The following is a 26165-nucleotide window of genomic DNA, read 5'->3' on the forward strand; positions in this document are numbered from 1 at the left end:
GAATCGTGATGATCTAATAAATCGACTGATATTCTTCTTTTAGAGTTTTGAAAAGGTTTAAATGGATAATCTGGTGGCAAAGCTGAACACAATTTTTCTTACGCATACTACCAAGCCTTGAGGTAACTTGAGCCTTAAATAATCTGATTAGTGTGTATTCAGCTAGCTTCAACCAATACATTCGTAAAACAACATCATAGTGCGTAGTCCGAAAAGTTTGTTCTCATATTATTTTTACATGATGTCTCTGTTCGTTGACATGGTACCAGAATCATTTGGGGTTGGAAGGCACAGTGAAATGATTTATTCAACCTTTTATATCAACTGTTTAAGTATAAGTAGTGCGATCTGAGGTAGTAATTCAGTAGACACAAATCATAGTAAGTAGATTACAAATTTGAAATAACATTTTACCATGTAGCAATACCCTATGAAATGAGCCCATTACCAACGCCTCAACCTTCTGTTCCAGACTGCGCAAATGCAAACAATATTAAAAGAACCATTTAAAATTCCTGGAAGACCATCAGCACCATGTTGACATAACACACAACAGCTTCGAGGACCGCCCACAATCCGGCTGGAAAACTTCTTCCCAGGAAACATCAGCAGCAGCGGCACGTTCATTCTGCTCCTTTTTACACCTTTTTACATCCTTCCCACCATCGTCGTCGTCGAGGAATGCACTGTCCAAATGGAAGCAAACACAAAGATCCTGAGCGTCGTTGATCAACAGTGTGCAAATACACTTCAACGGTGGAGACAAACTCTCATCGCACCTCGTCTGTGCCCGCAGTCAGTCAGTACGCAAACAATCCGTCCGGTCCTGAACGGATTCGTTCCCACATTCCTTGAAGCCTGCTTTCTCAGGATTCATTCATTCATGATTTTGTGCTGCCGGTCTGGCCTGCCTGCCAAAAGACCTTGGACGTCGTCGTTCCGTGACGACGCTTGACAGCATTTTGTCGCCTTCCTTCTGCTCTTTGCTTGCTGTTTTGTTTACTGGAGCGCGCACAAATCCAAACATCAAAAAGCTTCCCGTCCCGGAATGATCTCATCAGCTCTCGCGTCGGCGGGTGGCCACGAAAACGCGACGGCGACGTTTTTCCATACAGTCAGTGAGTGGTGTGGTGCAACAATTTAATTTGTTTTAACAACATGTTAATTATCGTGCCCCGGGGACTGGGCCCTGGCTTCGCATGTTTTGTTATTGCCAGCGGCTTTCCCCCCGTTGCTATAGCACTCGCCTTCGCTCAAAGACGACGTCTGGCCGAAACCTTAAATATGAATCTTCTAGCGCACCCGTAATCGGCCTTCCACTCACAGCAAGCAATTTTACAAACATCTGATGCAGCCAGCCACCGAAGCCGATCCATTGATGACATGTTCAATTGCTTACAAATTTGTTAATTTGTCTGCTGGCTTAAGGACGATTCAGACGATACATCAGCTTCCGTCAACGTCAACGGAACGTCACCGTTCCGTCAGGATAAGTTACATGCAGTTAAATGGAGGCATTCACACACAACATCAACGGCACGGAACGTTTTGACGTACGGCATGTGTGAACGGACGCAAGAGAAAAGTATTTAACTTATCCTGACGGAACGGTGACGTTCCGTTGACGTTGACGGAAGCTGATGTATCGTCTGAATCGCGCTTTATACCTACATTTCGACAGGCGACACTTGAGTGAGGTGACATTTTAAGGATCGAGCTACTTGAGAATGCTGAGAAAATGCACCGAATTCCGATGGGAAGAGGTGTGCGGCGGTTTGGTTTGGGAAAATTTCTGCGTTTCTAGGGAAATATTAGTAGAAAGTTTCTGACGAAAGATGATGGAACACACACGTTTCGATTCTGGCATACGATATCTTATAAGTAAAAACCTCATTTAATGAAAATCAGTATTAGGCAATCCATTAGACGTTTGTTTGACAATTCAGCGGTGGGTTCTGTCAACCAAAGAGAATAGGGAAAGAGACGAAGAGTGAAAATCAGTCAAAACGGCAACACTCCCTTTATGATGATTTTAACACTAGAATTTTGGCAACCGCTTCCACAGGCAGCACTTTAAATGACTTCAATTATATTTTGAAAACAAACCGTACGTCGATCGTTGGATTTGTTTATCAAAAGATGTGCATTTCGAAACAAAGAGATAAAATAATTGTCAGAATGTAGAATGCACCTTACAATCACGATTGAACTAAATTCTGACGAAAACTCAAATTTCTTTTTTGATGTACAATACTTATCTCCTCTAACTCAGGCATGAGTAATGTTTATTTACATTGCACGATTGGTCTGCTCAATAAGGTATTTTTGGCTTCACACTATTCGTCTCTTTCTCTATTCTCTTTGCTGTCAACAGATCTACTCCTGCGAACAGAAAAACTCGACGTCCGACAAATAACTTTCGTCAGTCCGATTCGTTTGATGTTGGATCAAATCAACGATATTGTCGGACGTCGCACCCCTCGGAGTTACGTCAGAATAAGTAAACAAGAAATAATCAGCTGATCAGAAACGTCTCATGGATTGCCTAATTGGTGGTCAAATTTGGTTTGAAAAGATGTGGAGTTTGAAACTAATAAAAAAAATCAAACTAATTTAAAACTTCTGCTAGTCTAGAATTATATAAAAGGTGTGTCGCTGATTATTGCGACACTTTCAAACTTGCGTAGCCGTTTTCGAACTTGACCGAAGTGAACCAAATTTTAACCAATTTCTCTTCAGAGTGTATGCTGTTCAGCTGTCAGTAAAATTCCGGCCGATATAGAAGAAAGTCAGCAAACTGTTACGGGAAAGGCTTTTGATCAGCTACAGACAGAATCCGGGGCTGTCGCGTCACGCAGCTTACTGTCGATGATCGCTTCAAACGAAATAAGTTGTTGAAATTCGCTTCGAAGTATCTGATTTGGCAGGACATATGCACTTATGGTAAACGTAATTTATTGCCAAAGGCGCCATATGAACGGTAACATTTACAAAACTGAGTACCTCCAAAACACGCTTTTACCGTTTTTGAGGCGACTTGAACAAAAGTCGTTGTTTTGGCCTCATTTGCCGTTTCGCCAGCATTTCAAAAAAAACCGCGTTGGAGTGATGTGTGGTTAATTTGGTTGGTTTTGTGCTAAAAGACATGAGCCCATTAAGCTATTGCAAACTCCAGCCGATTGAAACCTGTGAAGCGTGAACTAAAACAAGATGAAAAGGATATGATAAGCAAATGGACATAAACAGAGAAAAGGACCGGAAACGACTGTACAAGCTGTTCTAATGGAGGACGTCAATCTGAAATATCAAGCATTTTACTAGAACACTTGCTAAAATTTAATTGACAAATGTAAGCTAAAATAAATACATATATCGAACTACTGCAAAACACTGGTTTCATTTTTATAACTACAGTCGATTGATTTACCACCAATCTTAAGGGTGGCAACAATTAACGACTCACCCTTTAAAACAAGCAAATTAAAATTATGTTCTAACTGAAAAAAAAGATGAAAAGATTTTATTTCACCCTGCTCCACCCTGTTTCATGCTGTGTGTCAATCCGTTTCATTATGTTCCGTTCTGTTTCGTTGTTCCTTTCTTTTCCCTTCAGTTCCGTTTGCTTCTTTCTGTTTCACTTTGTACCATTCTGTTCCATTTTGTTCCGCTCTGTTCCATTCTCTCCTATTCTATTCTATTGTACCATTCGGTTTTCTTCTGTTTGATTCTGTTCTATCCTGTTCAATTCCATTCCATTCCATTCTGTTTTGTTCTGTTAGATTCTGTCCATTATGTGATGTTGTTTCATTATGTTCCATTCTGTTTCGTTTTGTTTCCAACTGTCCCATTTTGTGTCATTCCTTTTGATACCGCTCCATTAAGTTACTTTCTGTAGTGTTGTTCCCCTCTGCTCCATTCTTTCAAATCCTGTTGTATTGTGCTTTATTCTATTCCATTTTGTTCCGGTTTATTCCACCCTGTTCCATTCTGTACCATCCCGTTCAATTATTTTCCATTCATTTTGTTCAGTTCTGTTCTATTCCATCCTATTCGGTTTCAGTCTGTACCATCCTGTTCCGTTTTGTTCTATCCTGATCCATAATGTTTTATTTTGTTCCGTTCTGTACCATTTTGTTCCGTTCAATTCCATTGTTCCTTTCGTTTCCCTTCTGTTCCGTTTGCTTATTTCCGTTTAACTTTGTACCATTCTGTTCCATTTTGCTTAATTCCGGCCAATCCATTTACGTTCTATATAGTTTCTCCTCTCTGCTTCATTCTATTCTAGTTTGTTTCATTCTACTCCATTTTTTGCGTTTTGTTTCGCTCTGTTCCCTTCTATTCCATTTTGTACCGTTTTGTTCCGTTTGTTTATACACTCCATACCATTTTTTTTTTCTCATTCTGCCCTATCTTGTTTCATTTTTTTTTAACCTTCTCCATACTATCCAGTTCCGTTCCATTCTATTCCATTTTTTTTTCAATCGGTTCCACCGGTTCCGTTCTGTAACGTTGTTCCTCTCTGCTTGATTCTGTCCCATCCTACCTTATTCTGTACCGTTGTTTCTTTCGGTGTGATCCTGTTCCATTGTTTCATTTCATTCCTTTCTGTTTCATTCCATTTTCTGTGCCATTCCGTTCCATTTTATTCCATTCAGTTTCATTCTGTACCGTTTCTCCTTTCGTTTCCAACCTGTTTCATTCTATACAATTTTGATCCGTTCTGTTCCGTTGTTCTTTTCTGTTCCGTTAGTTTCATTCTGTAATATTTTGTTCCTTTTTGTTTCATTCGGATATTCTATGTTCCATTTTGCTCTATTCGCGCATCCATTCTATTCCGTTCTGTCATATTGTTCCGTTCAGTTCCTTTAGCTGCGCTCTTTTCCATTCTGTTCCGTTCTGTTCCATCCTGTTTAATGCTTTTTCATTTCGTCATTCTATTGCATCCTATTCAATAATTTCATTTTGTTCCATTCTGTTCCCTTGTCGTTTTCGGTTCCATTAGGTTCAATTCTGTTTCCTTGTTCCTTATGGTTCTATCCTGTTCCATTCTGCTCTATTTTGTCCCATTTTATACCATTCGAATCCATTCTGTTCCGTTATTCCTTTTAGTTCCATCCTGTCCCAATATATTCCATTTGGTTTCATTATGTTCCATTCCGTGACATGATTCCTTTCGATTCCATCCTATTGAATACTGTTTCACTCTGTTTCGTTCGTTCCTTTTGGTTTTAACTTGTTCCATTCTGTTTTTTTTCTGCTCTATTTTGTTCCATCCTCGGTCTGCTTCCTCGTCTCGTACAGATCAGAAGTCGAAAAGCGTGTGAATAGCAAACAAACAAAAACACTACCCGCGCCGCTACGCTATAGCGTGTACGTGTAAACTAAACAGTGAAATAAATGATTCCCCAAATAAATTGGGTCCATTACGGGATAGCGATTTACTTTTCGAAGGTCCGTCTTAGACCCACAGTGCGCAAGGTGAAACAGTTGATCAAGATGAAAATGAAACTTGTGCTTACAGAACTGTCACACATACAGCTACATCATACGAGGCATATAGTACTTACAATTCCCTACCAGAGGCAGAATGCTCGTTAGCGACGAACAACATGCAACACGACGTCGAATACGAAATCGGCAAAAAAAAGATCCCCGCGCATATGGACAATGATCTGATGAAAATCCGCTTACACGAATTGGCACCGCGCACCAGCGCGGATTATATTAACCCTCCGGCACTCGCGTCGTTGTATTTGGTGAAACACCCAGAAACTCTAGCGAAATCTTCTATCAGCACCATATGCTGCTCATTCGGGGAGCCATTCGCGCGAGTGCCGGAGGGTTAAAAGATTCCTGTCGAAGGATAGAGAAGTGGAATCCGTCACAAATGACACATGGAGAAACTTTTTCTCTGGCATTCTCATCGGTGTTCGCAACTGAACCTGTGCCGTCTTACTTCACTTTCGAAGCAAAACCATCTCAAGGTCAACTACATCCAAAGCACACTTTGAACATATCCTGGCCACACGTCCACGTGTTAGTTCTGCAACCAGACGGTACACTACGGTAAGCTATGCGCCAAAACAACTAAAGCAAATTCAGCTACTAGAACCATCACTAACAAACAAACTTCGGCATCTGCTGAAACGCCACAGCCGGCCAGCTAAAAAACAAATGCCGGACATACAGTATTCCACGGTATCCCCGAACCAAAAGCTAACATGTCAAGGGAAGTAATAAACAAAAAAGAAGACGACCATCCTGAGCAAACCAAAGCCCATAATACCCCCATGTATTGTATATGGTTCAATTTCACCGCCACTGTTCGCGCCTCTGTTCAGCTCTAATAACTGCCAAGTAAAATTATTCACACTATTCCATCACAATCGAGCAGAATCTCCAACCGGTAAGAACATTTCAGAATATACTGTCAGATATTTGACTCGCATACAACAGTAGCAACAATAGCAACAGCAGCAGGCGTGGTAATGCATCATCGTCAGTGAGCGAATGTTCCACGCGTTTCTAGAACGCGTGGCGTGTAATATAAATGCGTGCGTTCTGCGCATCGCAGGAATCAGTTTTATTTCAACAAGTGTGAAGTACAAGTGAAGAGTGAAAATAAAAGAGTAAAGTGTGAAGTGTAAAACAGTGCTTTCCATTCTGATTAATCACATCCAGTAGCAAGTGGTTTTCCAAAATACAGTCCACATAAGTTGTTTGCGGTTTGTTTTGAGTGGTCCATCCAAGAGTGTGATTTGTCTGCGGACAAGTGTAAACATAGCCAGCCACCAACAGCAAGCTGCAAATTTCCTACACCAAGGGCCACCCCTAGGCCCGAACAGCCACTGCAAGGTGTTTTGACAGTGTTTTAAATAAGATCAACTCATGAAATCACCATTACCATAGTCCAATAGATCCCATATAAAAACCATATTTTGGTGTATATATGGGTTATTGAGGCCATTTTATGGTGTTTCGATGGTTGTTAAAATTGGCACGAACCATATTTACAGTCTTACCAAGGGGTTGTACGGTGTCTAAACCCATGAGAATTTGCTCGGGATACTAGAGTCTATGGAAAATACAAAAAAGCACCAAACATTTAACAGCGAAAATCAAAGCTGCTCTAAGCGACGATGAGATGGACACAAACACGAGCAAGGGAAAAGGCAAACGGAACGATCAGCAAGCAGCAGAGGGTAAATCTGAGCATTGCTCTCCATAGAGAACAAAAATTAACACAAAGAGCGGAAAGCAGTGCGTCCAGGATAGACGGCAGCAACAATATTCGGTTCTTTTTTAATCATTTATGATTTATAATTTTTTGTATCTTTGAAATGTGTATTTTGTGAATTTTGAAAAATATGACACAGTGTCGAAAATCTGACAAAGCGTCTGATTTGCTAATTTGTTTGTGTCCAGATCAATCTAGAACAATGGCAACAATATATTTTGGGCACAAAACAAACGCACACTAAACAATCAAAATACTATCGAAAACACGCGGACAGCTACAAAAAATAAGGTGCGTTTAATCCGCAAAAAACCGCTACATTAGAGAATCGCGAAAAATATAACAAAATTCATTTCAGCTGCCGGAAAAATGTCCGAATATTGGAATCGGCTTTAATATACATTCCCAAATTGCATTTGTTCTTAGAGGGCAATTTTTCCGGTCGGATTGCGCTAGATGACAAAATGTTCAACTCACCTCGAAGACTATTCGTCCGGCTTTTTCTTGACTGGGAAGATTTCGAAAACTTTGCCAGTAGTTATCCTTAAAGAGACTAGAATAACAAAGAGACGCCATCTTAATTCAGTGAAAATGATTCAACTAGCAACCAAGTTACTCATGATGAATGAAGTTCATATTTGACAATTCTCGGTGGTTTGTTTACTACGCCAGTTTCGCGAGTTCGAGTGCAACGGATGTTCATCTGTTACAATTGAATACTTTACGGTGACGTCACAAATGAACTAAGTGTTCATTTTTGACAGTTCGCCTGTACTGTTTACATGGACTTAGAAAAATTCCTTACGATTTGCTTCGAGCGAATCTAGTCGTCCACAATTTTTCCTAAGTCCATGTAAACAGTACAATCGAACTGTCAAGAAAAGTGAGGTTAACTGTTTCAGTAAAGCACCTAATTCAATAGCGTCCATCTGTAACAACGATCGACCGCAATCAAAGCAAGCGGGAAGCGTATCCCAAACCGAACCCGAAGCTCGAATTGGTGATCAATCATACGATTTTCAAGGAGATTCAATCTACCTGTTAATGTTTCTTTTATATTCAACGGTTGAATTATCGCTGCTCGTGAGGTGGTCGATCGGTCTGTCGGTCGGCAAGTCGTGTCAATTGAGATTCACAGTATTTTTTTTGTGTTCAGAAATGCCTTAGACGTCTGCAGCAGATCGAAATCTCGTGCGGGGACAAATTTGCGCGAGAGGTTTCCATTACCAAGGACACTTCGGAGGAACATCTCGTCGTCGTCGTCGGCCAATAATGGTCCGGGAACAAGTTTGCGCCTTTTGGAGAGCAAATATCTATATATTTATGCAGAGAAAAAAAATAATTTTATTGCAGTAATTTATCAACGCACCAACAGTGTGTGAAAGGTCGGAATCTGAAAACAAAAATGGAAGGCAGACATGGAGCAGGAGGAACAAAAGGTAAAGTCATGCCAAAGATTAGACTCCGGAGATAAGATTTCAGTTTCGCCGTTGTGAACTGGAGCTGAGTGAGATGCAGGCAGAAGAAAACCGTTAAGAATGCGCCGGCCGACGAAATTCTTCGGAAATCGTTACAGGATACTCTTTGGATTTGGAAATTTTCCCGTGCGTGGTCGTCTGTACATATTCGGGGTAGGGTCAATTCATCAGGCCCATGGAATTAAGGAGAAGAGCTTCCAATGCATTGATCGATTCTAGGTCGTTAAACTTTAATCGTTTAGCTGTCAGTCAGTAACAAAAGCGAAAACTGAACGAAGAAAATTCGATTCATTGTTGAAAAACTCATCTCGGGTATCCTTCCCGGAATTGTTTCTTCTAGGGTTCGGTTGAAACGAATCAAACGGTCTGTTTGTTTGGGATAGAAGCTCCAAAAATAACAGAAGGACAACGGTTGGTTGTCGGTAAAGGTTGCTCGTTTATGAATGACGAGGACCTTTCGGGGACTTCCACTAATGATTTTCGAACAAAAAAACTTCACTTGAAAAAAAGAGACCCTTATGCAAACTTGTTTGCTCCTCCTCGCCGAGAAAACCATCTCCGGTGGACCTCCGCTTAATTATGCAACATCGTGACCCTCGCAGACAGCACAGAATCCCCAGCATTCAATAATGTCTCACAGTCGTCTGCGCCCGGTCCGGTCCCTTTTAATTTGGCCTTTCGAAGACCGCACATTTTTACTTGGCCCCAGCCGCCGCGAACCAACCGAACGAAAGAACGACCGAGAAAGCTCGTCCAGCCAAAAACAACAACAAAAAAACACGTCTCTCAAATCTCGAATTTCTTTGCCCAAAAATTCCTGGAATCGGAAATTTCTTGTGCCTTTCGCGCGAGCACGCCCGCTCCTCTCCCGGTTCGCAGCTGATTTCGACTTTTCGTCGTCGTCGTCGTCGTCGTTCGGTTTATCACCAATCTCTCTCTGTCTCTCTCTCACTCGCCCTGTGCCTCTCCGAAGGCGTCAAGATAAAAGCGAAACATCCTACAGAGAGCAGTCATCAGCAACGAACCGCGTTTGCACATTGGGTTGGGTGAGAGGTTAGGCGCTAGAGAAGGAAGAGGAACTGGCCAAACAAAAAAAATCTTCAAATATTGTCGATCGCGGGGACCGGCCGCCGCCGCGGTCAAGGGAAACCTTAAACTTGCGATCGCCGCCGCCGACGACCAGAGAGCCGAACGAAGAAAAAAATGCATCATGTAGCAGGCAGGATCGGGTTGACCAACGACCGACGACGACGACGGTAAAACAAGAGTCCAAACAGAAAGCCCCAACAGAAGAAAAGTGCAAGGCCAGTAGGTGGAGGAAGGGGAAGGGATGTTAGCCGCAGAAAGGATGTGTGCCGAAAATCCATATATTATTTTCGGTTACTTGAGAGGGCTCCAAATTCCGTGCTGTAAGTCATGAATGTTGTTATCGGAGCAGATTGGTACGGGGAGGGTCGGTACAGGGTGAAGCGCGACCGTCAGCGTGTAGGGATGTAGATGGAATACTTCTCCGTAAGCTGTTGGTGGGGTTAACCCCAAGATAATAGGGTTGCCGAATGGTGAATCGAGAACAGCCTGTTATTTAATTGACAGATTTTTTTCACAATCGATCATCTTATTCTACAATCCGTTCTATATACGGATGAGTCAGTTTTAGTGCAAAAACTTTGCTGAAGACATCAAGTTTTCAATCACATTTTATGACAAAAATAATGCTCTAAATCACTTCCATGAAGATTTTTCACTAATCCATCCGCATACTATCAGAATTGCCTCAATTTTTTTTGTTTGAATAAGTTTAGGCCCGTTTATAGTGATAATAAAAAAATTCTCTTCATTCCGTTCGCGAAAATGGTATGATCTTCTGGAAAATTGTTTGGAACAACAAATTACACAATTCCATACAACTTTACTGAAGACACCAAGTCTCTCACTAGATTTATTGAATTTCGGCGCTGCGGATCAATGTTTCTTTTTATTCATGTCGTTTATTTGATAGGCACAAATGCGTTAGCTTGGCGGTGCCAAATTATTTTGTTTTTACTTTTTGGATATTTTAAAACTAGGAGGTTACAATGTTGAAATATTTTTTTTTTATAGAAGAGAAAAATTTTACAGCTATCTTAAGACTAGAAATAAGATTCTATTTACAAGAGAGGGGACAAAAAAAAATTTTATGCAAAATTTTAAATAATTTTTAATTAATTTTTAATAGTAATTTTTTTTAGGAAATATTTACAGTTATCTTAAAACTAATAATATAGTTTGGTACACAAAAGGGGGAACAAATATTTATGAAAAATTTCACCGGTGTTTTAAAACTAAGGATACAATTCTATTTACAAGATGGGGGACAATAGGCGAATCAATGTTGTCAAAACGGTTAAAAATACTCTGCAATGTAAACAAAGCGCGATGTTGCTCTTCATCGACATTGAGGGAGCCTTTGACAATACTACCTTGGAATCCATTCAGCATACGGCCGATTGCTGAAATTACTGAAATACTGCACTGCCGGACTATGACAGCTACGTTGGGCTGGCGAGACCAAAACCATGAAAACCACTAGAGACAGCCCTAAAGCAGGATTGCTGTCACTCCTTCTGTGGTCTCTGGTGGTACAAATGAACTGGGAAGTCTGGGATTCGAAATAATGGGTTACGCAGATGAAATTGTTTCGATTTCGCACCGTATTCGTGACATGGAAATGATGCGAAAGGGAAAATCTTAGCATAAACGTCGCAAAAATTACGATAATTGAATTTATTAGGGGGAAAAGGAAAGTTAAACTGAAACCATCTTTCCTAAATGAAATCACTACCGAATTTGATACAACTCTAAAATATCTTGGAGAAATAATGGATATTAAATTGTTGTAGAATTAGCAAATTAAAAGAACCGCGGAAAAGCATCGGAATGCATGTTGGCTTATCAATTTTTTTTTTGGGAAAAAATGGAGCTTAGAACCAAAAATCACTACTGACTTGACATTTCCATAATCGGACCATTGGTTGCATATACTTCAATGGTAGTGTGTAATTCAAAGTAGAAAGCAAAAAAACATGTCCGAAACTATCGAAAACGATTGAAAGCGGAGCTTGTCTGGCAATCCCAAGGGACAATGAAACCGATACCAATGAACGTCTTGGAATGTTACGGATACATAAGCTATCGGTATTTACCGGGGAACTTGATCAGATCAGGAGTTCAAGATTCCCGAAATCCAAGAGTCCCATGCTCCGCGAGTACGAGATTCCAAGAGTTCATGAATTATGGTGTCCAAGAGTCGAAGTGATACTTCGAATACTTCGAATGTTTAGGAGTTCAAAAGTTCAGAAGTGCAGGGCTCCAGGAAGCCAAGATTGCAAGAGTCCCGAAATACAAGAATTTACGAATTCACCGGTATAATACTCCGTGAGTCCATGAGCACTGGTGAGCAAGATCCGTGTAATCCAAAAGTGTCTAGGTACATGATTACTACATTCTACGAGTTAGAGTCCAGATGTCGAAGAGCTAAAAAGTCCAAGAGCCCAAAATTCCAAGATACAAGAGTGAGAGAGCTCAAAATACTAAAAGTTCGACAATTCAATCATTCATATGTCCAAGAGCCTAACAGGTATTCAAAAGCTCAATTGTTCAATAGTTACAGAGCCAAAAAGTCCAGAAACTGTTGCACGTTCAGGAGTGAGTTAATTGAAAAGTTCAAGAGCCCCGGGACACACGAGTACACGGATCAAATAGTCCAAAAGTTCAAGAATCCAGTAGTTCAAGGAGCTAAGAGGATTAGAGTTCAATAATTCAAGAACCCTGGAATGCAAGAGTCCAAGAAGCCACACGTACAACAGTCCATGTGTCCAAGAGTATACGAATTTATCGGTCCAAGAGTTCACTAGCTCAATTGGTCAAGAGATAAGGTGTCAACGAGATGAAGAGTTCACGAGAATCCCAGAGCAAAAGAGTTAATTCAAGAGTTCAAGAATCGAATAGTTCTTGAAACCAATTGAAAATACAAAGTGGCCATTAAGTCCATGACAAGTTTTAGAGAATCAAAGAGGCAAAAGATCCAAAAATCCAAGTTTCAAGAGTACGAGAGTACAAAAAACTACAGGATGAGATAAAGAGCTCCGGAATTCAAGACTACAAAAATTCGAAAGTTTAGGGACTGCGAAGTTTCCCTGGGTCCAGCAGTTCGATAGTTTAACAGGGTAAGAGCCCACAGATCACGAAGTTCAAGAGTTTACAAGCCCAGGTGGCCAGATGTACAAGAGACCAAGTCTTCAAGAGCCAAGTATCCAAGATATCGGAAAATCAAAAGCCCACAGGTCTAAAGGTTCGAGAGTCCAAGAGATCAAGAGTATGCGAGTCCCAGGAGTCCAAGAGTCCCAAGGGTTAAGACTGCAACAATCAAACAGTACAAGTGTCCGAAAGACCAGGCGGCCAAGCGCTCGAGAGGCAGAGTAAAATGATTCCAAAGCAGGTGCAAGAGTCCGAGAATCCTCAAATACACGACTCCAAGCATTCAAGAGTTTAAGAATTCAATAATTCAATAGTTCAAATTTCAGCAGTTGAAAAGGGCAAAAGTTCAAGAGTCAAAGGGTCAAGTTGAAGCGTCAACAAGTTATAGTGTGAAGAAATCTAAAAATCTAACAATTCAAGAGTCCACAATATCCTCTGAATCCATGGGTTCACAGCTTCAACAATTTGAAAGTCCAAGAATTCACAAGTCCAAAAGTTAAAAAGTGTAGGAGTTTAGAAGTCCAAGAACTCAAGAACTCAAGAATCCTGGAGTACAAGAGTTCACAGGTCTAAGAGTTCACTGGTTCAAGAATTGCCAGTTTCAGGGGACCCGGTAAATCAAAAATGCAACAGTTCCAAATGTTCAAAATTACAATTAGAGTTCAAGACTTAAAGACTTCACGATATGAAACATAAAAATCCAAATGCTCAAGATTTCAAAGGTTCAGAGGTTCTAGAATCCGATAGTCCAAGAGCAAAAGAGTCCTAGAATCCAAGAATCTAAGAATCATAGTATTATGTCCAGAAGTCTAACAGGCAAAAATTTAAACTAGCCAAGAACTACATGAGTTAATAAGTTAAAAACTTCAGCAATCAAAGAACCAACAGGTCCGAAAATCCAAGTTCCAATAGTTAGAGAATTCAAAGCACCAAAGCAGCCAAAAGTCGACGAGCTACGGAGTAAAAGAATCCAAACTTTCAAGAGTCAAGGAGTTAAGTTAAGTCCAAGAGTCCATGAGTGCAAGAGATATAAGAGTGCAAGAGGCAATAGGTCCAAAAGACGAAGAGTTTACAAAGCCAAGTGTCCAATAGTCCAAGTGTCCAGAAGACAAAGAGTTCAACGAATCAAAAATGCAAGAATTTAACTTCCGCGAGATTCAACGGTAAAATTTACTAGTCCAAGGGCCCTGGAGAATCCAAGAGTGCAAGAGTACGAGAGTTCAGAAATTAAACAGTAAAATGTTGTTATGCTTCTCGCAGTAAACGTTAAAAACCACCAACAGGAAACCCTATATTCTAATTTTTACTGTGAGTATTGGTGAGATCAAAATGTTTGACAGGTGTTTCACCAGCTGCGCTAAAACTTGATTTCAAGTGCTGCAAAATTGATCGCTTATTGAAAAAACAAAACAATGTATAGTCTTACGTAAGACGTCTCTATCCAGTTTTATCATGTAAGAAATGGAATACTGATTCCACTCGAAAAGGCTTGCAGTTACCACACATTTACCGCAACAAGTTGAAACACTACTCCGAGCGCGAATATCTTCACGCCAAGATCAAAGGCAATTTTTCTAACGACATTTTCGTTTTGACAGTGCATTATACACCGGTGTAGTCGATGCTACACTCATGCAAACTTGGATGTAATCAGTCTATCTCTTTTTTGCACTACTTCGGTGTAGCACCAGGAAAAAAACAAAAACGCTGCCCTCAATTTCTCGGATTTAGAGTCAACCTGATCCTAAGCTGCTGACCAGTTGGTGTCAGTTACTAATAAGATGATTTGCTGGGGACAAAAAAGTTCGACATCACTCGATATATTTTTTTTCAGATCGAAAACTACTTTATCGATTTTGTAGGTTATTTTCAGCAAACTTGCAATACAAACAAAAAAAGAATATGCATTTGACGGGAAATTTTTGAGAAGATTTTTGAATTAAAAATACCGAAACTTAACGTTATTTTTACAGTTAAAACTACTTTATCGACTTTGCTGGATATTTTTTTTTTGTAAATTTACGATTGTGGTGAAACGAATCATATAACACTGAATGGCAGATTTTCAGCAGTGAGCAAAATGCAAGATACCGGGGAGAAAGAAGCTTCAGAAATTGAACGACAGATTTTCAGTAAGAAGCAGAAGTTGTTGATTTTGAGGGTAAACAATGCCGTAACTTCCGCATTTATTTCAAAATTCAACTGTTTTGTTGCTTATATTCGGAAAATTAACGAAATTAAACGACTACTGGTGCGGGTTCTTTTTTGAAGTTATATTTAACAAACTATTCATCTGACGTTTCCGCGGCATGCAGTGCGCCTTTTTCAAGGAATTAAGTTAATTGTCGTTTTATCATCAAACACACCTTCGTTTATTGGTACAATTATCATGGTGATCAGTTTGGGTGTTGCCACTGACTCTCTAAGTTGACCAACTTTAACCTCTACTTTTTTATAGTGTGTTTGTTTGACACGACTCATGGTGCTTCTATAAGTTATTTTGTTCGTTTGGATGAAGGTTTCAAAAAGCCTTCGTAAATACTTATCAGTTGTTGAAACGCTCAATCCGATTTACTCGTGAATTTTAAAAATAATTTCTACTGTTTGCTGAGACTTATTTTCTTTCTTGTAAGTCGATATCTTTCTCTTCACCGTTTTTCGTCCAATAGATGTTCTGGGGTTCCCGGCTGAAAACTGATACTCCTTCGCTGGCAACCCTAACTGCAAATCTCGGGCACACATTTGCATGTTCGGTGCAGATAAATTTCGGGTGGCATAAAAAACCGGCTCCCTGGGATAAGCGCTTGTCGTCCTGTTCGGCAAGAAGATCCCCATTCCCACGAATTCCATCGTCGTCTTGCAGCAGCGTCGTTGTTGGAATGTTTTAATCCTTGTCGTTCCCTGCTCGACGCTCTGTTACACTCGTTTCGCCTATGCGCGCGCATGTATGCAAAATTAAAGCCCGATTACCTACCGATTGGCGCACATCAACACTGTAAACACGGACGTAGGATGAACCAACTGCTGCCGGCGTTGATCGACCTTGGGTTGTACGAAAAGTTCCGTCAGTCAGCAGTGGGTGCGCTAATTTTCAACTCCTTAGCTAATTGAAGATCTTCAAATTAGTGTCTGCGCTGGCCTTCGAATCGGATCTTTCCATCCCATTCCGACAAACCAGCAGTGTTGTTACATAGAGCAACACTGTTGCAAAATATGCCACCAGCGCGAGAAGGAGAGATAGAGATATGGGGAAAGATCGCATTTCCGATCGCAGATGGACTCCCGGCGCCAAACAGCTGTTTTGTTTTCACTCAGCGTTCCGTCAAACTGATAGTGGGGCTTATCGCAAATCGCAGTCACCCGCTGTGCATCAGCGGATGTCATGGAAACTACTAATTGTTGACGCCGTTGACGGGTTGTGAATAGTAAAATTCTTGAGTACTCTCACTGTTTACTTTCTTTTCCAGCAAATCATTCAATCATTTTTACGCGTACCCCTCGACTCATTGCATGAAGCGTTAGCCAAAACAATCACCATTCGATCCGTATACTACAAAATAATGGGAAAGATTTGTAATAACGCAATAATAATCAAAAGACAGGGAAAACGAAGGACCCGAACATTTTGGAAGAAGCGAGACAACGCACCGATTTTGCGGTTGTTTCTCTATCAAATGTCATCGACCATATTGTTCGACGTTCACACAAGACCGGTGAGGGTGACATTCCACATCACAAAACGAAAGGTTCATTGTATACAATCTTGCATGAAAAAAGTCGTTTCGACTTGGTTACATAATGTGGCCCCCGTGTACTTTTCAAACCATTTCACGTGTTTGCAACAAAGTTGCTTTTTAAATTGGATGATTTAGTAAATGATTCCATCACACACCACCGGCAGAGGCAGCTCGGCTGCCTGATGAGATCCCCGGGGCTCGGAGGGAATTTCCAGTTTGAGAAAATGAAATCAATTAATCATTGAGGAGGTCCAGTACTTTTTTTTCGGTTGCAGCGAAGTATATGAGCGAAAGAGAAAAGGACGGAGAGAGAGAGGCTACGGACAAAGGGATGGGCAATTATCTTCGTTGGCGGAATGCCGAAAGGAAGAAGCGCAAATGTCGAAGTCCTGTTCAAACCGAAGCTGATGATGAATCTCCTTGCGTTGCGGTATCAAATGGAATCTGGTTTTCGGTTCACGGATGGTATGAACTACCAGAGGCCGGGAATGTGGTTTCGATGTCAATTCATAAATTCGCACTGTTTGCAGTTATTTAACCTTGACGGATTGACAATTATATGGCAAATACAACCAATGCACCATTTCAATATTGTATGCTCTGGGACATTGGAATCCTATACAGAATACCCCGTTATTAATGTTCAAAGCGGTAATTGATTTCAAAACCTCTAACATTCGCCCGCGCGTGCGGGAAACGGAGCGCTAAATGAAGGGAAAAAATGTTTGCTATCACAACACCACCCCTTATTCAGTTTCACCATGTACGAAATGTGGTATTGGTACAAATCCTAAATCAACTCACACTAGATGATTTTTTCCACAAGAACAACATGCAACATTTTATTGAACATGATAACATTAGAACGCAATGCAGTCGAATCACGGCTACGCGCTCTGTCTTCGTTTACACCTGAAAGCTCCCTCCACAGATTCATGTCACAATACGGTCAATTGGAGGATTTTTTCTCCCGCTTTGTCAATGGTGTTCGAGCGGTAAGAATGGGACTGAGCCCCTCCGTTCCGTCTCTCGTGACTCTGGAACCTGACACCACCTATGCACAGACCGCGCTGTGCACCTATGACCCACAAATTGTCACGTGTCAACGAACGAACAATCAGGCCCAAGGCCAGGATTTTTATTCGAGGGAAACAAAAAATTGAAAAATTTATTATGTTTTAATTTTTTAATTTCTAAGATATTCACTGAAAATTGAATGAAACTTTGAAAGGTTATTAGTGAAAATAATTCGAAAATATATAAAATTGACAAAAAAAACTTGTAAGCTAAACTTCTAAGAATACAGCATTTACTTTTTCCCTAAAGGAAAAAAAGTTGGATGAACCAATTTACGCATGTGGGCACAACACCTAGCTTAGACAAGGTGGATTTGTTTCGTGTTCCACTCGTCAGTAATTGACACCAACTTGCTGCCAGTTAGACGATATAACCAAACTAACACCAAAATTGGCAAAACTAAATCCAAACAGTGCAGCCAGTTTATTTTAGCGTTTGCTACTGATTCCTGATTGGCTATATTGTCTAACTTGCAGCAAGTTGGTGTCAGTTACCGACGGGTGGAACACGAAACATTCAATTCCAATTTTTCCCAGTTCCAATAAGAATACGTTTGTTAATATATAATCGTAGAAATATTAATTACGAAAGTGATTTTTTATCTATTTACAACGAGAGATGAAACAATGGATATTCAAGAATACATAGAATTCAAGGGCATACCAACCAAGTTGCTAGAAAATACAAATTGTTCTATACTATACAAGATGAGCAGAAAAATGTCATAATCTCAGAAAACTCTACTCGAAATTGCTCACCAAATCGAACTTATGTCAAGGTCAACTTCCCCCGATTCCCTGGATAGGAACATTTTAGCATTTCAGCCCTAATTTACCGTTCCGAAGTGGGCTCGAAAAAAGAAAGTGCCAAATTTTGCGCTAAATTATCTGATCAAGCAAGCGATTTGTTGATGTGGTGAAACCGTTCAACTCTCTCAGGCCCTGTTCTCACGAGTAACTTAAGGCAGCGTGTGACGAAGCCGGTTGTCACACACTGAAGCTATGAAATCGAAACGTTAATCCCAACTTGCCAACGTAACCCTCAAAAAACCAACGGGTTGCCTAGGCCCGGCTAGTTTTCGGGCTTTCAACTTTCGCATCAATAAAACATCAAAAAAGAGACTTTTTAGTTCATTGGGTCTTAGGAGCGATGTTTCCTGAAGTCACAATTTTAGCTTGCCTGTTGGAGGGTTAAAGGTGCAGCCGGTCGCAACATTTTAGTTGCACACATCCTATGGACATGGATTGACAATCATAGAAAGTGGACATAAACTAAGAGCGAAAACCAAAGAAAAAATGTGATTGGTTGACAGTTGGTTGGTCCTGCATGCGCAAAATTAATAAACACGAGTGTTAAATACGGTACTGTGCGATTAACCCTCCGGCACTCGCGCCGTTATATTTTGTGCAACACCTTCCGAAACTCTAACGAAATCTACTTCCAGCACCAGCGGCTGCTTATTCGGGGAGCCATTCGCGCGAGTGCCGGGGGGTTAAATGAACTCGATTATCAGTAAAAAGGTATCATTGATTGCCCAGATTGTTTTTACACGTATTTGTATCCAGTTTTCAGTCCTTTCACGTGTCTATTGTACGATGGTTTATTGTAAAATTGTTAAAAAAAACGCCGCGATTTTAATAGGGGTTTAGTACCGAACGCATCCCACGTATGAAAATGAGATTAAGTGCCAATCAAAGCGTTAAAATGTTGCGAAAACTAAAACTAACCGCTTGAAAAATAAAAATAAGATTTATGCCGGGCACGTTTGGTGCGTTTATGTAGTAAAAGGTACTGATTTACAAGAAAAATTACGTATTATGAACATTTTAATACCTACTTAATAAAATAACAAACTTTTTTTCTGGTTATAATGAGAAAATCGTATGCTTTCGTCATTAGAATCACTTATTACCTCAATAATATTGAGTACTATGCCATATTTCTTGTAAACAAAAAAAATTAGGCGAAGCCAATTTTTCTCCACTAAGGAGAAAATTGGGTAAAACCACTTTGAGTGTGAAGGGCACAAAACCTATAACTACATTACTTAAGGAATTTGCCGTTTGACTTCTTCCCATCAGAATCCGACACAAACTTAGGGCCAGTATGGCGAATTGACACTAACTCTAAACACGAAGACACTATACGTGTTCCTGGGCAAACCCCTAGAAAAGCGTGATGTCCCGCAAGAGAAAAAACTTCTGATTAAGCTAATGAGTCAGCTTAATTTTGCATCAGCTCAATCGCTCATTAGTTTAATCAGAGGTTCTTCTCTTGCGGAATAACACACTTGACTAGGGGTTTGCTCAGTAATACAAATAGTGTCTCCGTTCTGACTCTAAGCTAGTGTCGGACTCTGACGAGACCAAGTCGAAACGTAAATTCAATAATTTTTGAGCGCCTCAGTCTAAAATTTCTGCTTCAACATTTTCTCATCGCCTTATTTAAACATCACGAAACACAGGCTCTGGTTAGGTGCCTGAGAACAATCTGCGCACTATGGTTAACCGTGCGCTGAAACCCCTCAAAGAAAAAAACGTGAACTAGAACAAGAACTAACATCAAGACACCAACACGCAAGTGCACATCACAGACAATTTTGAATCCTCTTCGACTACAGCTAGTAGTTCTAGAACAATAACCAGTACGGACAAAAAAGATGCAAACACAACAAGGAGAGAGGTTTCACGACCGTAACCAGTAACTCGAATAAGAATACAAAAAGACCGTCATCCGCAAGATGGCAGTAGCGGTAGTGGCAGTGCGGACGACAGCGACAACCGAGCAAGCAGTCCGAATGATCTTCGGGCATTGTCGTCAGGTAATGCATAAAATGTCTTTATTATTTATTTGTTTTAAATATATAAACGATACATGGCTCCGTAATGCTGACGCATTAATCCGTGTCAAATAAATGAATTGAAAAGATGAGTCATACGGCTTTTTTCGGGTTAGAAAATTTCTAACCCCATGTGCGGATTGGGAATCGAAACCAGGTGAACTGCATACAAGATAATTTACCAACTGCGCTATAACCGCTCGGGAAGTTCTTTCTTCTATCCAAATGTCCACGATTCTTAAAAAATACCCGTGATTCTAAACAACAGGAGAAAAAGATATTTCTAATTGGCACATTCTTCCATACATTTCCCATTACAAATCCCCACCGTCGTTGTTGCAGTACACAAAAAACACGAATACTTCGTCCAATGTTTGGTCAACAAAGGCATCTGATAAGTCAAACATTAACCCCTCCCCCTCCCTTTCCCCACTTCGCTTGACCATCCGTTTTATCACGGGACGATTCGAACATTGCTTCAGCAGAAAACCCGCGAAGAGTAATGTGACAAGAACGAGAATATCGACAGCCCAAAACACGATCGCTAAAATTCCAGCCAGAACGAAAATCATCGAATTTCGCTTGAAATTGTCACCGCATTCGCCGTGGCCGGACCGTTCCGAGCCGGAGAGGGAACGAAACCGCGGACCGGAATGTGCCATGGTAGAGAATGGTTGAAATCGCCAAACACTGAGCAAACCGGGCAATGGAGTCACATGTTTCAGGTTCCTTGTCGAGGTTCCCGGGCCAGCAAAAAACCGTTTTCGTTGCCATTCCGTCTTCGGTAGTAAGCTTGCGCTTCCTAGCCGCAGCCAGAATATGTACCTACATATGTCGTGGAAAAAGGTGAGATGAGCCCGGAAAGCAAGGCCGGATAAATTATTTATGTTTTGTGAAAAACTCGAACTGTCATCCATGCGGGGTGCTACACGGAAAATAAGTTAAGTTAAGAAGAATAAGTTCTTTTAACTTAAATTTAGGTATTTTTGAGTCTTGCGTCGCTTTCTCTCTTATTAGTGTTGTCAAAAACAAAGAGAGAGATTCGACTCAGTCGAGGTCTTCCGTGGAATAAGGTACTTTTGAGTTGTTTGAGGTATATTCAAAATTAGGTAGATTCAACTTATATTTAGGCATATTTAACTCAAAGTTGAGTATGAAAAACCTTTCAATGAGTTGTGGGTTTTGCCGGCGTTAAAGGGAAACTACCTGCAACACGGTTTTTTTTTCTAATTTTACCTTAATCCACGATACCCCGAGATTGAGTCAAAAGAGCTCAACTTTTGGTAGTTTTTCGTATCCGTGTATGGATCGATTGCGGTTCGGTGTTTACATGCTAATTTGTCTTTACCAAAGTTTAAGTAGAAACCAACTAGTTACGATGAGCGGTAGTATATTAGCGCACTCTTCTAGGTAGTATGCGAACAAGATGAATTTGACGTTTCGAAACTAGAGCTTTTAATCAAAACGACATACCTGCAATAAGTGATTCTATTTGTTTACTCATTCGATTTTGACGGCGTCACTATACCATTTGTCACTTATTTTACAGTACAGATTTACAGACGGGGGTTTTGACTAGCATATCATTTAAAGAGTTGAGTTGTTAAAGCGACCGAATTATTAACAGAAGAGAAAGTAAACAATGAGAGTTAATCATTGTAGATGTTTTTTTGAAAAAAGTCTCAAGAAATTTGAAATATTTGAATATTGTGGATACGTCAAATTTTTCATTGATCGTATACATCTTATTCTTGAATCGACTGCCTACTGCCATTACTCGTTCTGTAATGCTTCAACGCTCACATTATTTAAAGACGCTGGTATAAAGACTCGCCAACACAATATTTTGTTCATCATTTGTGTGTCAGTGTCATTTCAATCGGTAACGAGAGTTGTCAGTGGCACTAGTTCGAGAAGGATTCGGAGAGCTTTTCCACGTTTTGAATGCTTTTGACAGATCTTTTGCTCGACTGACAGATAAATTATACACAAAAAACCAGAGATTCGATGTCATTAATATCATTTGAAACTTTCCCGAAGATATTTTGTATTTTCAATGGTTTCAAACTTCCCAGCAAGGAAGGAACTATTTGACCACCTTATCCTCAATCAATCGATCTGAAATTTTCCAGACAGACCCGTTGGTCATTGATCAGTTTTACATGGAAAAAATCGTTTCCCAAGATTTTTTTTCTGAACAATTCAAAGACATGTCGGTACTGTTTCACATCAGTAGCTTCAACTGTCCCGAAAAAAAACCCGAAACATTCGGGAGGAGTTCCCGAATAATTCATTCCGTGCAGCATTCCAACCCACGGCGGCTCTCGACCTATCACCATCATCAGCTTATAAATATTCAAATGCAGCACAAAAAGGAAACCCAAAAAATTTCGCATCCTTTTACATATTGACCAATTTAAAGTCGTTACTCCTCCGGACCCTCGGTGTCCACCACACCCAGTCTGAAACATGCAATTTCGGACAGACCCGGAGTGACCTTGCACTTAGCAGATCACACCGAATATCCACTTAATTAGAGACCGTACCACCCCTGTTCCGATCCTTCACAAGGAGGCTAAATATTTTGTGCTGCCTGTACTTACGATCAGATCCTTCTTGGTGATACTGTAGTCGGTGTAGAATACTAGCAGCTCCACTGGCAGTGCCTTGTAGCTGGGCTCGCGGAGCTTCGAAGCCAGCAGCAGACAGGCGGCGGCTAGGATTTGCAGTTGTGTCTTTTTGATCGTGACCTGGCTGAGGAAGCGGTCCATATAGCTGAGACTGAGCAGGGAGACCTCCTCCTGGCAGTTTTGTTCATCGCACAGCTGTGAAACGAAATAAAGGAAAGAATTAGTCGCTGGGGTTCTCACGATTCTGACAAGTATTATTAATGATAGAAATAAGTTGGACGAAAATCCGTTGAAATTTGTGATTATAAAAAAACAGCTGAGAAACATCTCCGTCTGTCGGTGTCTCGTGTACCGGAAGACGATCATCGGTAAAGCAACACCTGAGGATCAATATTGACACAGGCACGCAACACTGTAAGTATGGTTGAACAACGCGTTCGATGGGGCGACCTCAGCCGAAGCAAACGGTTATCAATAACTCACTCCTAAAGGTACGTCTTCGTCTAGGGTAGGGAGGATCAATGGAAAGTTACAAAGTAAAACCCGCAGAATGGACAGATGTTTGCACGCATATGTATGTAGATTTAGGCCTGAGAAATGCCGTAGATTCTCTCTCTCTCTCTCTCTCTCTCTCTCTCTCTCCTTCTCTGGAGGTTTGCAAATATTTGCCCCCATTTTTCCTCTCGAGCATAGTTTGACGCGAAAGCGATAGTGACGGTCAAAGGAAACCGGTGCGGTGCGTTTAGTAATACAGAGTTTTTAAGAGCCATGGGTTTGGATTGTTTACGTATATAAATCTACGCGAATGAGATTTTTGCACTGGAATCCACGAATATATCTTTGATAAACTTGTAATAGCAAGCTGTTAAAAGTTGGAACACTTCGAATAAATCGATATTTGTTAGAAATAGTTCACAGCAGTTAACAAAAAAAAGTAAGCTTTTCTCTTTTATTTACTATAAAAAATTGTGCATGGCGAATGGCGGTTCATCCGGAATTAACGCTCAAAGTGAATTTTCAGCGTTTGGCTTTTACGTCCTAAACCTAAGATAGTTGAAAATTGAGTGTAAGTCTTCGGAGACACCAAACAAACTAACTCTGACAATCGCAAAGTTGGTCAAAAACTTCAAGTGTCAATCTCGGACTGAGTTTTATGTGAATTTTTGAGTGTAAAAATTAACTATAAAATATACCGATTTTATTGTGAAGTTTTTAGCGGAGTTATTCTAACGAGTATGGCTTCATATGTTTACGAATCATTACGGAAGTCTTATACCCATCTGGTAAAAACATTGATTAGTTTATTTTTGCATTTTTCTACGGATATCAATGATTTTGGAATAGTTTAACAGTTTTCTCTGATTGATCTTTGGTATGTCTATGGGGTTTTAATCTGCACTTAAATCTTTCTCGAAACTATTATTTTTTGCCTTTCTCATATAGAAAGGTTATGCAATCACTCTGAAAAACGTCAACCTAATCCCGGCCGGAGGGCCAAATTTTTTTTTCGACTCGCATAAGGTTTCTGGATTTTAACAGGGGCGTAGTTGACGGTTTACGGAGAGGGGTTACACCCCCCCCCCCTCTATTGTTCACTCCCCTCCTTTAAAAATCTCCTTAAATCACCTCTCAGACTACCAGCTCATCCAGCCCTCATACCCCTCCCTTTCAACCCCATCACCTTTAAACCACCACTATATCACAAAGCATACCAATTCAAGCTGGGGAGTCGTTCGTTCATGGGACTTTCGCCCTCCTTACACAACCACCCCCCCCCCCCCATGACAAAATGAGTTAGCAAGCAGATAACATTGAACTAATGCTGATTAGGCTAATGGAGTATGATATTTTTTTGTTTCAAGTGTTTCACCGTCGACACGTAGCTCATCAAGTTCGTGGCTGGCATGCCATTGTATATAAGTGCAAAGTGTACTAAGAATGTATTGGACATTTCCACAATTATGTTGAACATAAAAAGCCTCCGTGCCATAGTTTAGAGAAATGAGAAAGGCACAATTGCACCGCAAGGTGGATTAAAACAGGTTTTTTTTCAAATATTGTGACCACGATCCTGAACGACTCATTGCATGTATGAGGTTCAAATTTCACACTGATAATCAGTAGTGTGGAATCGGGGTCAAATAGGTATGGGGGTACAATAGATATAGGACATTAACTAGTTGCTATGTTGTTGCAGAGGTCGCTCGTGTTGCGTGAATTAGATACATGGTAGAGAACATTGTTGACGACTGTCATTTCGGCTGTTGCCGTGGATCAGCTGTGCTAGTAACGGTGTAGTTTATGTTTTTGCGTTTTGTTCTGCGTAAACACATTGTCTTTCGTCCTCAGTACAGTACATTAAATCAATGTAAAAAAGTTTCAAGCATTTTTTTTTTCTTACGCGAAAATTAATGCTCAACACGTGGTTTATATTGGTCTTTTGATATTTTTGTTTTTTAAAAAAATTGGACATGAAAATCAAACATACGCTTGGGGCCACGATAGATCAAGGAAAATGGTGCGTAATTTTGTGTGAAAAACGCCAAAGCGAAGTGAACAGAAAATAAAGAATGCAATTGTAGGGGACGGTGGGAAGTTGTGAACACCGCTAAGCTATAAATGGTAAAAATGTCGCCTACTTTTTATGATGGTTCACAACTCCCATCAAACAAAAAAATGCCACACATTTCACGCAATCTGCCACATCTCAACAAGATACTGATTATTTTAAATTGCTTTAGCCTGTGGATGTATTACGGAGTCCTTTATAAATATCAGTTCAAATATTGCAGATCGACCAATGTTTATGATAGTTATGCCCCGAAAACAAAACCATGTTCACAGCTCCCCACCGTCCCCTATATGTTCAAGAAGGTGCCAGTACTCGATCACCCTCTAAACAATTTCAAGGTTCCTTTCGAAACATTACGT

The 26165-nt window shown here is 40.5% G+C and overlaps 1 protein-coding gene across 2 annotated transcripts in view; it reads right to left on the reverse strand.

Annotated features, from left to right (window-relative positions):
* Positions 1 to 26165, reverse strand: part of LOC131683317 (G1/S-specific cyclin-D2) — a 236240-nt gene that overhangs the window by 116403 nt on the left and 93672 nt on the right. For both annotated transcript variants that reach the window (XM_058965181.1, XM_058965192.1), the window contains one exon: positions 23208 to 23429. In XM_058965181.1, coding sequence (XP_058821164.1) covers positions 23208 to 23429 — 222 coding nt within the window. The remainder of the gene's footprint in view (positions 1 to 23207; positions 23430 to 26165) is intronic.

Source organism: Topomyia yanbarensis, chromosome 1, assembly GCF_030247195.1.
Source record: "Topomyia yanbarensis strain Yona2022 chromosome 1, ASM3024719v1, whole genome shotgun sequence".
Taxonomy (NCBI): domain Eukaryota; kingdom Metazoa; phylum Arthropoda; class Insecta; order Diptera; family Culicidae; genus Topomyia; species Topomyia yanbarensis.